The 14,294-nt window shown below is 35.4% G+C and overlaps 1 protein-coding gene across 2 annotated transcripts in view; it reads right to left on the bottom strand.

The window, feature by feature from the left end:
- RUNDC3B (RUN domain containing 3B) overlaps positions 1–14,294 on the bottom strand; it is a 159,092-nt gene that overhangs the window by 123,852 nt on the left and 20,946 nt on the right. For both annotated transcript variants that reach the window (XM_004381494.2, XM_004381495.2), the window contains exon 2: positions 6,457–6,572. In XM_004381494.2, coding sequence (XP_004381551.1) covers positions 6,457–6,572 — 116 coding nt within the window. The remainder of the gene's footprint in view (positions 1–6,456; positions 6,573–14,294) is intronic.

Raw genomic sequence — 14,294 nt, 5'->3', positions numbered from 1 at the left:
TTAAAAAAAAAAAAAAGAATAGGAGGAAGGCATATTTGAATGTCAAATTTAAGGCAACTATTCCAGAAAAAGCATAGGGAACTCAGGCTATCACTATTTCTAAAGCAGAGAAAATTAGGAGTTACATTTAGCCAAGCACAATCTGGGATGAAGGGTAAGGAGTGTTCCTTGGGACCTCTTTCCTTTTACCCTGCTCTATGACAAACTCTCCCAGTTTCCTAAAGTAATTGGGGATCAAGGAGTGGAAATTTTATGTATCATAAAGAAAAAGTGTGATCATCCCCATTTCAAAATGCTTTGATAAAAAGCAACAGAATTTTGGGGTGGGGTTATAAATTAATTTTTTAACTTACAGTAAATGCACTGTTGGTATACAGTTCTGTGAGTTTTGACAAATGCAGAGTCGTGTTACCATGCGCAAAAGGTACGTAAGTCACATTATCCCCAAAAAAGCTCCTTTCTGCTTACCCCCTATAGTCAAACCCTCTCACCACTAACTCATGGTGGCACTATAGTTTGGTCTTTTCTGTAATGTCATATAAACGAAATTATACAGTCTCTAACTTTTGAGTCTTACTTCTTTCACTGAGCATAATGCATTTGAGATTCATCCATGTTGCTGTATGTAGAAATAGTTCTTTCCTTTTTATTGCTGAGTTTCTCCATTGTATGGATGAACTACAGTTGGTTTATCCATTCATTAGTTGAAGAACATTTGGGTTGTTTCCATTTTTGATGATTATATGAATAAAGCTGCTATAAAAAGATTTTTCTGAAAACCCAAGTTTTAATTTCTCTAGGATTGAGATTGCTGGGACATACAGTAAGTGTACATTTAACTTGATAAGAAACCAACAAACTTTTCTTAAAAAGGTGATACAATTCTACATTCCCACCAGCAATGTACAGGAATTCTATTTGTTCTGCATTCTTGCCAGAACTTGGTATGGGTGTATAGCAGCACCTCATGTTGTTTTAATTTGAGTTTCCCTAATGACTGATGATGCTGAGCATCTTTTCATGTGCATACTTGCCATCTATACTCTTCTTCAGTGAAATGTTCGTTCAAAATCTTCTGCCCATTTTTAAACTGGGTTGGTGGGTGTTTTTATACTGCTGAGTTTTTAAAGAGTTCTTTGTATATTTTGGAGACAACCTTTTGTCAAACGTGATTTGCAAATATTTTCTTACAATCTGTGGCTTGTTTTTTCATTCTCTTAACAGTGTCTTCTGGAGAACAAAGATTTTAAATTTTGATGAGGTCCACTTTATCATTTTTTTCTTTCATGGAGTGTACTTCTTGTTGTTATATCTAATATCTATTTGCCTATCTGAAAATAATAATGATTTTCTATATATTTTTAAAAATTTTTATATTTTTGCATTTTACATTTAAGCCTAGGATCCATTCTGAGTTAACTGCTGTATGTGGTATGAGGGAGGGGTCAAGGTTAGTTTTTTGCTTATAGATATCCAATTGTTTTCAGCAGTATTTGTTGAAAAAGATAATCATTTCTCCATTGAATTGCTTTTACACCTTTGTCAAACAGCAGTCAAACATATTTCTGTGGGTCTATTTCTGGGCACTCTTTTCTGTTACATTGATCTATGTCATGCCTTCACCAATACCACACTGTCTTGATTACTATAGCGTTACACTAAGTCATGAAGTCAGATAGTGTGAGTCTGTAACCTTGTTCTTCCTTTGTGAAATTGTTTTGTCCATTCTTGTTATTTTGCTAGTTGTTATGTACCATCAAGTCGACATTCTGACTCATGGTGACCCATGTGTGCAGAGTAGAGCAGCTCTACAGGGTTTTCTAGGCTATGACATTTCAGAAGCAAATTGCCAGGCTACTTCCAAGGTGGCTCTAGGTGGTTTTGAACTGCCAAGGTTTAGGTTAGTAGTCTAGCACTTAACCATTTGCACCACCCAAGGACTAGTTACTTTGCCTAGCCACGTAAATTTTAAAATCAGTTATCTATAAAAAAGCCTGGTAAGATTTTGATTGAGATGTTATTGAATCTATAAATACATATGAAGAGAATTAACATCTTAACAAAGTTCAGTTTTTAAATCATTATCCCATCCAAAATGTCATTAATAGCAAGGTCAAGAAACCCTGCTGTAGACTTGATGCCTTTTATTGACGTTCTCTTCTAATACCTAGTCAGTGAAGAGTTATCGTGAATGTATGCTGAATTTTGACAAATGCCTTTTTAATACACCTGTTGAAATGATCCTGTGATTTTTTACTCTTCAAACTGTTAATAAAATGAAATACACAGATAGACTTTCAAATATTAAAACATCCTTGCATTCTAGGGTTTGATATGCTAATAATTTATTAAGGATTCTGATGTCTATGTACATTGGGATATTGGTATGTAGTTTTCTTGTAATACCTTACTCTAGTTTTGTATCAAGCTAATGTTGGCCTCATAAAATAAATTAGGAAGTATTCTCTCTTCTCCTGTATTCTGGAAAAGATTATGTAGGACTATTATTTCTTTCTTAAAGGCTGGTCATAATCAACAGTGAAACCATCTACGCCTGGAGTTTTCTTTGTTGGAAGGTTTTTAACTACTAATCCAACCTCTTTAATAGATACAGGACTATTTAGGTTATCTATTTCTTCTTAAATAAGTCAGAATTGAATTGACAGCAATGGTTAACAGGTTTATATTTTGTTAGCTTTTCTCTTTCAAGAAATTGGTCCATTTCATCTCATTATTCAAATTCATGATCATAGAATTATTCATGCCATTCCCATATTGTCCTTTAAATACAGGGTCTATAGTGAAATGCCTTCCTTCATTCCTGATATTGGTAATTTGTGTCTTCCCTCTTTTTTTTTGGGTGGGGGGGGTCAGTCCAACTAGAGGTTTATCAATTTTATTAGTTTTTAAACAACCAGCCTTTGGATTTTTCTCTGTTGTTTTCTGTTTCTAATTTCAATGATTTCTGCTTTTATCCTTATTATTTCCTTCCTCCTGCTTGCTTTAGGTATAATTTGCTTTTCTTCTAATGTTTTAAGGAGGAAGTTTAGATTATTGATTTTATTTTTGATTTTTTATTTTCTAATATAAAATTTTCGTTTGTATGTGCAACCACTACCAATATGTATTTCCAACACTTTTTCATTACCTGAAACAGAAATTCTGTACTTAGTAAGCAATAACTCATTTCTGAGACCCTGGTAACCACTAGTCTACTTTCTTTCTCTATGCATTTGCCTATTCTAGATATTTCATATAAGTGAAATCACAAACTATTTGTCCTTTTTTGTCCGGCTTATTTCACTTAGCATTAGGTTTTCATGGTTCAACCATATTGTAGCATGTATCAGGACTTCATTTTTCAATAACATTCCATTGTATCTATATATTACATTTTGTTTATCATTCATCTGTTGATAAACATTTGGATTGTTCTAATACAAGCTTTTAATGCTATAACTCTCCCTTTAAGCCCTGCTTTAACTGCATCTCACAAATTTTCATATCTTGTATTTCACTTTTCAGTCAGTTCAAAATACTTTCAAATTTTCCCCGAGACTTTCTCTTTGACCCATGAGTTATTAAGAAGTGTGTTGTTTTAATTACAAATATTTGAGGATTTTTTTCAGATATTTTTGTGTTTTTGATTTCTAATTTAATATTATTATGCTCACAAGGGAGCTCTGGTTGTGCAGTGGTTAACAGTTCTGCTGCTAACCAAAAGGCTGGTAGTTCGAATCCACCAGCCACTCCTTGAAAACTATGGGGCAGTTCTAACTCTGTTCTATAGGGTCACCATGAGTTGAAACTGACTCAACAGCAATGGGTTTGGTTTTGGGTTTTTATGGTCAGAAAACATACTTTGTACAATTTTAATTATTTTAAATATATTAAGGCTCAATTTGTGATCCTTGGCACTACTTGAAGTGGTACTATAGAGTTGCCTACTGGGAGGTGATTGTTGCTGAGCAGGCGAAATGCCTGTCTTCTCTATCTTGGCTTCAACAGAGACATTCCACTTACAGATATGGCTTGTGCAGTGGTTTTTATTATGAGAGTTGTGAATGAGGTGGAAGAAGAATTATGCTTACAAATAAATTTCAACAAGTTCAAAAACTGTTGCACTAAAGAATCTGAACTAAGGTCTCTTCAACTCTAATCTTCTATGATTAATTGCTAGTTTTCAGCTATATTCTGAGGAAAGCATCAGTTTACATAAGATTAATACGACATTTGAAGCCTCCTTTTCTTCAATAATGGGGCTTTTAGAATGAATTAAGTAGATAACTGTCTCAGCAATCCATATTACCTGTATCTGCCTGTATTGTGTATTTGCTTATATTGTGTCAAAGGGGAGATTTTATCTTTCTCTGGAAAATTAAATTTTTAAACCAAATGCCCTTGTCCTTCAAAAATAAGACGTAGCTGGAGAAAATTAAACTTTACAAATTCATGAAGTTATAAATTTTAATTTGTATCTCTATAAACAAAAATGTTGAAAAAATTAGTTGTTATATAACAAATTTTTATGTGAACACAAGTACTGTCACAATAACTATATAACTTCTCTAAAAGTAATTCATTACATATTAGAATACTAAAAAATGGAAAATAATATATGAAAAGTCCTTAGAGAGCTGGCTCTTTAAAACACTTCATCTCAAAAATTGTAAGTCCTTTTATAATTCATATCTATACTAACAATAGTGACCACAATAGTCTATTTACAGAAACTTTTTTTAAAGAGTTTTGAATTATTGATCTTGCCTAGCTTAAAAAACTGGTACAAATCTTACCATATGAGCTGTCTCACTGTTTTAGTCATAATAGTGGAATTCTCATACATAAATCAACTAAGGATTCTATTTTCAATACAGTGGTTCATTAACTTCTCAGAAATAACATTAATAAATTTGATTGTTTAGAAGTAATTTTGAAGATCTATGATCTATAGTTTGCAGAGGCATGACTTAGAAGATGACAGATTGGTGTGCAAGAGGGGTCCACGTAGGTGGTGAGCGAGTCTACCCAATCACTTAGCATGGGCATCTCAAAATGGACTTACTGTTTTCTATTTACAGTTGGTTATGTATTTTATAAAAGATTCATATGCTAAATGGTATACTGAATCGAAGGAACTGAGGTCTTAAGGTAAAATACTTGTGAACATTAAAGTACACAAGGGTCTACTGTGTATTCCAAGTGTTTTTTGGTCAGGTATAATTTAAAAAGTTATTCATAAAATTTAAAATTATTGTCACCACACAATATAATAACCCTGACAATTTCTCAAAATCCCGTATCTTTTGTTTTTACAAAAGCTTACTTTTCTTATAAAATTTAGCATGAATTGAAAATTTAGAAAATACAGAACAGCAAAAATAAGAAAATAAAACTAATCTGTATTGCACCTAAGCTTTTATAAATGCAAAATAACCACTTTCAGCAGAAAAAGGTCAGTGATTTTATGGAACTCATTTTAAATTGGAAAGGGCTGACTGAATTTAGATTTTTCTCCCATGGAACTGAATTCAACCCTTTGCTATGGACCCACATGATTGCTGAACTGATTTAAACACTTATAGTACAACTTGGACATTTTCAGCTTTAAAAAGTATAAAACAGAATTAACCTTCAGTTTGATTTTGAGATTCTAATAAGTTATATTACCAAAGCAGATTACTGGTTTGAAATTATATCATTAAAAGTACAAAGATAATAAAAACTTAAGTGAAAATTTCTGATGATGAAGTTTCCTTTAAGGAATTAAAAGTGACAAAGTTATTTTTTATTTTTATGAAAAGTTATACTATATAGTATTTCTTGATGTTATCCACTGTATTTAACACACACACACATATATATATACATATACACACACACACACATACAAATTAAAAAAGGTATACTTTACAGAGAATTTAGCTCCCCTATTCCCCTTTAAAGCCTCATTTTAAGAGATATATGTTTCTGGTATAAATATATTTGCTCATTAATTTTAAGGAAACCAAAGTCAAGTACCTATTTACATACTCCCTTTTTAACTTACTTATTGCTAAAAAATTTTCAAATATTTCAGGGTTTAAGGAAATAGAAGCTAAGCAAACAAACTTAATGCCTGGAGTACTTCCTTGTAAGTTGATTAAAATATTCTGTAGTGACCTTGGCTAACTTTTAATTCAAGATTTTATTTTATTTGCTTGTGGAAAGTGACTTTGTTCCTTGTACGTGCAATTAATACATGCAACATCTTTAATGCATCCTAGAAACAAGTGTAAACTCAAGAATAGTGATTCTTTTCTAAAGATACAGGCCAAAAGATGAGGCATTCTGAAGTTAGCTTTATTACTTCTCAAGATGCTCTGAGGCTGCTGTCTAAGTGACACTAGACTGAATTGTTTATAAAATTTTGAGTTTATTACAAAGAGGGAAAAAATAAAACATTGGTGCTATTACCTTTTAGCCGGTGGCTTAGAATCTGTTCCAAAATAGCTGCAAAATTGTTAAATTCAGGAGAAGAATCATCAATTGTCTCAAAGCAGGACCGATCAATCAGGGTCTTCACAGAAAACCTTTGACAAAATAAAAATAAATTATCGTTACTTTTCATCAGAATTGATTTATTCACCTAAGTAGGAAAAAGGGGAGGAAAGCAATTTTGGAAAGAAATATTTTATAAGATTGTACATTCTGAAAACTCTGTAAATAGAAAATTTTACTCAATCTTTTTTCAGAATTATCAGTTTCCACTTATATATTTATTATCTACTGACTAAACTAGGAGCCTTGGAGGCTCAGTGGTTAAGATCTCGGCTGCTGACCAAAAGGCCGGCAGTTCAAGTCTACCAGCTGCTCCTTGGAAACCCTATGGGGACAGTTCTACTCTGTCCTGTAGGGTCACCAGGAGCCAGAATCGACTCGACAGCAACAGGTTTGATTTGGTATTCACGAAATTAAGGCAGGAATAGCTCACTGTCTACGCAGCCATTAAAATTAGAAGAAAAAAAAAGACCTAAATTATTAACTGCAAAACACTTAAAAAACCATAATACTACTTGAGAAATCTGAGCTTCAGACTCAAATGCTTTAAGAATTTCTGCACAGACCAGAATACAACATGAACATTTATCAAGTATAAATCCAAAGTTTGAATGAGCTATGAATAGGAAAACTTGCAAATCTGTAAAGTGTGCTATATTTTTCCTTCCTATCAGACTGCCCTTTGCCTTGATTTTTGACTACCAAAAATTAATGCATTTTCCAGGCCTCAGCTCAAATGCCTGTCTTCAATGAAGAATTATCCTACTGCTCTAATGAGAATTATTTTCTTCCTCCTAGAACAAACTAACATATTGTTTTCTCTCCTTAAGAGACAATTACAATTTATCTTATTATTGCTATTTGTGTTGTCTCCCTCTATCTTATTAGAATATAAATCCCTTCAGGGCAGAAACATGTTTTCTGAATGTTTGTATCTTTCTCAGCACTTAGGACAATGCCTTGAGCCGTGTACTCTGTATTTACTTGTTGATTTATTGGTAAATTCTATTTTGAACGAATGGCAAAGAAACATTTAAATAACAATATTATGACAAGACAAAAAATAGTTTGATTTTTAACATATGTATAGATTAATATAACCACGATCAAAATAATAATAAAGAACAGTTCCATCATCCCCCTCCCCCGCTAACTCTATACAGTGAAACCTTATAAAGGATGAAAGATAATGAGGGCCTAAGAAAAAACAGCATCAACAGGGAATGATGGGAAGGGCACAACTATGAGAGCTGTTAAATAATTAGAAATGTATATATAGGGTATGAGGAAGATAAAGGAGTAGAGACTGTTAGGCTTTGGGCTTGATAGTTATGCTATTCAATCAGGACAGAAAATATAGGCGACAGATATAAATGGGAAGATAAAGAGCGTATCATTAGACACAATTCATTTTATTTCCAAGTATGAAGATATCTGAAGGGTTAAAAAAATCATTTACAATAATTTCTATTATATTAAGGCTAATAATGAAGAAAAAAAATACTTTCCAGTTTTGCTTAATCATTTATATCCTACTCTCCTCTGCCAACAAAAACCAAAATTTCAAAACGCAAATTAGTTCCTTAGAGTCCATGTTTTACTTCTAGCTAGCCACACCCCCGACTCAAAATTTATTTCTCTAGAATCATGTAGCTAGCTCCATCATGCCACAGTAAGCAGAATTTCTCCTCTGTAACACAGTAGCTAGCTAAGTTGTGCTATAAAAATGAAACCTACGAAAAGAATTTCAATACATCTAAAAAATATCATAATAATCATGATGACATTAAGTCATCTATTTCCTGAAGAGGACTGATTTGAAAATAATGAAATAACAACTTGATTAATATCTAAAAATACCAAAGCAAATCTAAGTAACAGCTTTCATCCAAGAACAAAAAAAACATAAAGATGTATTAAAAGTCTCATAATCAAGTTCAGCTTTGAAATACCTTTATGTTTAAAAAGATTCTAGGTACCACTTTCAATGTCCAAAGAAAATTGTTATTAGTGTGCTGTTGTTAGGGGCTGTCGAGTCAGTTCCGACTCATAGCAAGCCACCCTATGTACAACAGAATGAAACACCTGCCCGTTCCTGCGCCATCCTCACAATCTTTACTATGCGTCTTAGTTATCTAGTGCTGCTATAAGAGAAATACCACAAGTGGGTGGCTTTAACAAACAGAAATTTATTCTCTCACACTCTAGGAGGCTAGAAGTCTGAATTCGGGGTGCCAGCTCCAGGAGAAGGCTGTCTCTCTCTGTCATCTCTGGGGGTAGGTCCTTGTCATCAATCTTCCCCTGGTCTAGGAGCTTCTCAGTTCAGGGACCTCAAGTCCAAAGGACGTGCATGCTCCTGTCACTACTTTCTTGGTGGTATGAGGTCCCCACCTCTCTGCTTGCTTCTCTCTTCTATATCTCTAAAGAGATTCACTCAAGATGCAACCTAATCTTGTAGACTGAGTCCTGCCTCATTAACATAACTGCCTCTAATCCTGCCTCATTAACATCATAGAGGTAGGATTTACAACACATAGGAAAATCACATCGGACAACAAAATGGTGGACAGTCACACAATACTGGGAATCAAGGCCTAGTCACATTTTGCGGGGACATAATTCGATCCATACATTATCTTTGAGGCATTGTGCAGCCACTGTGTTAATCTATCTTGCTGAGGGTCTTCCTCTTTTTCACTGACCCTCCACTTTACCAAGCATGATGTCCTTCTCCAGGGACTGGCCCTTCCTGAAAACATGTCTAAAGTGTATGAGACAAAGTCTCGCCATCCTCACTTCTAAGGAGCATTCTGGCTGTACTTCTTCCAAGACAGACCTTCTGGCAGGCCATATTATATTTAACATGCTTCGTCAACACAATAATTCAAAGGAATCAATTCTTTTTCACTCTTCCTTATTCATTGTCCAGCTTTTGCAGACATATGAGGCAACTGAAAACATCACGGCTTGGGTCAGGCATGCCTTACTCCTCAAAGTGACATCTTTACTTTTTAACACTTTAAAGAGATCTTTTGCAGTAGATTTGCCCAATGCAATGTGTTGTTTGATTTCTTGACTGCTGCTTCCATGGATGTTGATTGTGGATCCAAGTAAAATGAAATCCTTGACAACTTCAATCTTTTCTATGTTTAGCATGCTGTTGCTTACTGATCCAACTGTAAGGACTTTTTATTCTGTTTTTATTCTCATGTAAATATGGTATTTTTAAAAAATTTTATTTTATTGTACTTTGAGTGAAAGTTTACAATTCAAGTTAGTCTCTCATACAAAAATTTATACATACATTGTTATGTGACCTTACCTGCTCTCCCTATACTATGAAAGCACACTCCTCCTTTCCACCCGATTTCCCATGTCCATTCAACCAGTTTCTGACCCTCTCTGCCTTCTCATCTCACCTCCGGACAGGAGCTGCCCATTTAGTCTCATGTATCTACTTGAGCTAAGCAGCACACTCTTCATGAGTATCGTTTTATGTCCCATAGTCCAGTCGAATCTTTGACTGAAGAATTGGCCTCGGGAATGGTTACAGTGCTGGGTTGACAAAGAGTCCAGGGGCCATGCTTTCTGGGGTTCCTCCAGTCTCAGTCAGACCATTAAGTCTGGTCTTTTTACGTGAATTTGAGTTCTGCAGCCTACTTTTCTCCTGCATCAACAGGGACTCCCTGTTGCGTTCCCTGTAAGGGCGGTCATTGATGGTAGCCGGCACCATCTAGTTCTTCTGGTCTCAGGCTGTTGCAGTTTCCGGTTTACGTGGCCCTTTCTGTCTCTTGGGCTAATGCTTTCCTTGAGACTTTGGTGTTCTTCATTCTCCTTTGCTCCAGGTAAGCTGGGACCAAATGATGCATCTTAGATGGCTGCTCACTAGCTTTTAAGGCCCCAGACGCCACTCACCAAAGTAGGATGCACAACATTTTCTTAATAAACTTTGTTATGCCAACTGACCTAGATGACCCCTGAAACACAGTCCCCAGACCTCTGCCCCTGCTACTCTGTCCCTTGAAGTGTTTGGCTATATTCAGGATACTTCTTAGCTTTGGTTTAGTCCAGTTGTGCTGAATTCCCCTGTAGTGTGTGCTGTCCTTCCCTTCGCCTAAGATAATTCTTGTCTACTATCTAGTGAATAACCCTCTCCCTCCCTCCCCACCATCATAACCACCAATGTTTTTTTTCTGTTTAAACCTTTTCTTGAGTTCTTATAATAGTGGTCTTATACGATATTTGTCCTTCTGTGACTGACTAAATTCACTCAGCATAATGTGTTCCAGATCCCTCCATGTTATGTTTCACAGATTCATTGCTGTTCATTATCATTGCGTAGTATTCCACTGTGCGGATATACCATAATTTGTTTATCCATTTGTCCACTAATGGGCACCTAGGTTGTTTCCATCTTTTTGCTATTGTGAACAGTGCTGCAACGAACATGGGCGTGCATATATCTATTCGTGTGAGGGCTCTTATTTCTCTAGGATATATTCCAAGGAGTGGAATTGCTGGATCGTATAGTACTTCCATTTCTAGCTTTTTAAGGAAGCGCCAAATCGATTTCCAAAGTGGTTGTACCATTTTACATTCCCACCAACAGTGAATAAGTGTTCCAGTCTCTCCACAACTTCTCCAACATTTATTATTTTGTGTTTTTTGGATTAATGCTAGCCTTGTTGGGGTGAGATGGTATCTCATTGTAGTTTTGATCTGCATTTCTCTAATGGCTAATGATCATGAGCATTTCTTCATGTGTCTGTTAGCCACCTGAATGTCTTCTTTGGCAGAGTGCCTGTTCATATCCTTTCCCAGTTTTTAACTGGGTTATTTGTCTTTTTGTTGTTGAGGTTTGCAGTATCTTGTAGATTTTAGAGATTAGATGCTGATCAGATTTCTCGTAGCCAAAATTTTTTTCCCAGTCTGTAGGTTGTCTTTTTACTCTTCTGGTGAAGTCTTTCGATGAGCGTAAGTGTTTGATTTTTAGGAGATCCAAGTTATCTAGTCTCTCTTCTGGTGTTTCTGCAGTTACTTATGGTTTGTATTCTGTTTATGCCATGTATTAGGGCTCCTAGCACCATCCCCATTTTTTCTTCCACTATCTTTATCTTTTTCGGTTTTATATTTAAGTCTTTGATTCATTTTGAGTTAGTTTTTGTGCACGATGTGAGGTATGGGTCTTGTTTCAGTTTTTTGCACATGGATATCCAGTTATGCCAACACCATTTGTTAAAGAGGCTGTCTTTTCCCCAGTTAATGGACTTTGGGACTTTGTCAAATATCAGCTGTTCATGGGTGGATGAATTTATGTCTGGATTCTCAATTCTGTTCCTTTGGTATATGTATCTGTTGTTGTACCAGTGCCAGGCTATTTTGACTACCATGGCAGTATACTAGGTTCTAAAATCAGGTAGCATGAGGCCTCCCACTTTGTTCTTCTTCTTCAGTAATGCTTTACTTCTCTGGGGCCTCTTCCCTTTCCATATGAAGTTGGTGATTTGTTTTTCTATCTCATTAAAAAATGCCGTTGGAATCTGGATTGGGGTTGTATTGTATCTGTAGATCGCTTTGGGTAAAAGTGACATTTTCATAATGTTGAGTCTTCCTATCCATAAGCAAGGTATGTTTTTCCACTTATGCGGGTCTCTTTTAGTTTCTTGCAATAGTGTCTTGTAGTTTTCTTTGTACAGGTCTTTTACGTCTCTGGTTAGATTTATTCCTAAGTATTTTATCTTCTTGGGGGCTACTGTAAATGGTACTGATTTGGTGATTTCCTCTTCAAAGTTCTCTTTGTTGGTGTACAGGAATCCAACAGATTTTTATATGTTTATCTTGTACCCTGATACTTCGCTGAAATCTTCTATTAGTTTCAGTAGTTTTCTTATGGATTCCTTGGGGTTTTCTGTGTATAAGATCATATCATCTCCAAATAGAGATACTTTGACTTCTTCCCTGCCAATTTGGATGCCCTTTATTGGTTTTTCTAGCCTAACTGGTCTGTCTAGGACCTCCAGCACAATGTTGAATAAGAGTGATGATATAGGGCATCCTTGTCTGGTTCCTGTTTTCAAGGGGAATGCTTTCAAACCTTCTCCATTTAGGATGATGTTGGCTATTGGTTTTGTATAAATGCCCTTAATTATGTTGAGGAATTTCCCTTCTCTTCCTACTTTGCTGAGAGTTTTTATCATGAATGGGTGTTGGACTTTGTCAAATGCCTCTTCTGCATCGATCGATAAGATCCTGGCTCTTGTCTTTTGTTTCATTAATGTGATGGATTACATTGATTGATTTTCTAAGGCTGAACCATCCCTGTATACCTGGTATACATCTCACTTGATCATGGTGAATTATTTGTTATGTTGCTGAATTCTGCTGGCTAGAATTTTGTTGGGGATTTTTGCGTCAATGTTCATGAGGGATACTGGTCTGAAATTTTCTTTTTTTGTGGTGTCTTTACCCGGTTTTGGTATCAGGGTTATGCCGGCTTCCCAGAAGAGTTTGGGACTATTCTATCCTTTTCTATGCTCTGAAATACCTTTGGCAGGAGTGGTGTTAACTCTTTTCTGAAAGTTTGGTAGAATTCTCCAGTGAAACCATCCGGGCCAGGGCTTTTTTTGTTGGGAGTTTTTAATTACCTTTTCAATCTCTTCTTTTGTTATAGGTTTATTTAGTTGTTCTACCTCTGTTTGTGTTAGTTTAGGTAGGTAGTGAGTTTCTAGAAATTTGTCCATTTCCTCTAGGTTTTCAGATCTGTTAGAGTACAATTCTTCATATCCTATTATGATTCCTTTAATTTCAGTTAGGTCTGTTGTGATATCACACATCTCATTTTTAATATGGGTTATTTGCTTCCTCTCCTGTTTTTCTTTTTTCAGTTTCACCAGTGGTTTATTGATTTTATTGATCTTTCAGCTTTTGGTCTTGTTAACTCTTTAAATTGTTTTTCTATTCTCTATTTCATTTAATTCTGCTGTAATTCTTAATGTTTCATTTCTTCTGGCACCTGAGGGCTTATTTTACTGCTCACTTTCTACTTGTTCCAGTTGCAGGGTTAATGTTTTGATTTTGGCCCTTTCTTCTTTTTGGATGTGTGTATTTACTGCTATAAACTGACCTCTGAGCACTGCTTTTGCTGGGTCGCAAAGGTTCTGGTAGGATGTGTTTTCATTCTCGTTTGATTCTATGAATTTCTTTATTACATCCTTAATTTCTTCTATAACCCACTAGTTTTTGAGCAAGGTGTTGTTCCGTTCCCATGTGTCTGATATTTTTTCTCTTACTGATTTCTAGTTTTATAGCTTTATGGTCAGAAAAGATGCTCTGTAGTATTTCAATGTTTTGGATTCTGTTAAGGCTTGCTTTATGGCCTAATATGTGGTCTATTCTGGAGAACATTCCATGTGCACTGGAAAAGAAAGTATACTTGGCTGCTGTTGGGTGGAGTATTCACTTTTTGTCTAAGAGATCAAGTTGGTTGACTGTGGGATTTAGACGGTCCATGTCTTTACTGAGCTTCTTTCTGGATGTTCTGCCCTTCACCAAAAGTGGTGTGTTGAAGTCTCCTACTATTATTGCGGAGCTGTCTATCTCTCTTTTCAACGCTCTTAGAGTTTCTTCCATGTATTTTAGAGCCCTGTCGTTGGGTGCATAAATATTTATTATAGTTATGTCCTTCTGGTGTACTGACACTTTAATCATTATACAGTGTCCTTCCTTATCCTTTGTGGTGGATTTTACTTTAAAGT

This window comes from Trichechus manatus, unplaced genomic scaffold, assembly GCF_000243295.1.
Source record: "Trichechus manatus latirostris isolate Lorelei unplaced genomic scaffold, TriManLat1.0 scaffold00085, whole genome shotgun sequence".
Taxonomy (NCBI): domain Eukaryota; kingdom Metazoa; phylum Chordata; class Mammalia; order Sirenia; family Trichechidae; genus Trichechus; species Trichechus manatus.
Note: the sequence above shows the minus strand (reverse complement) of the source record. Positions and strands in the feature narration are given on the sequence as shown.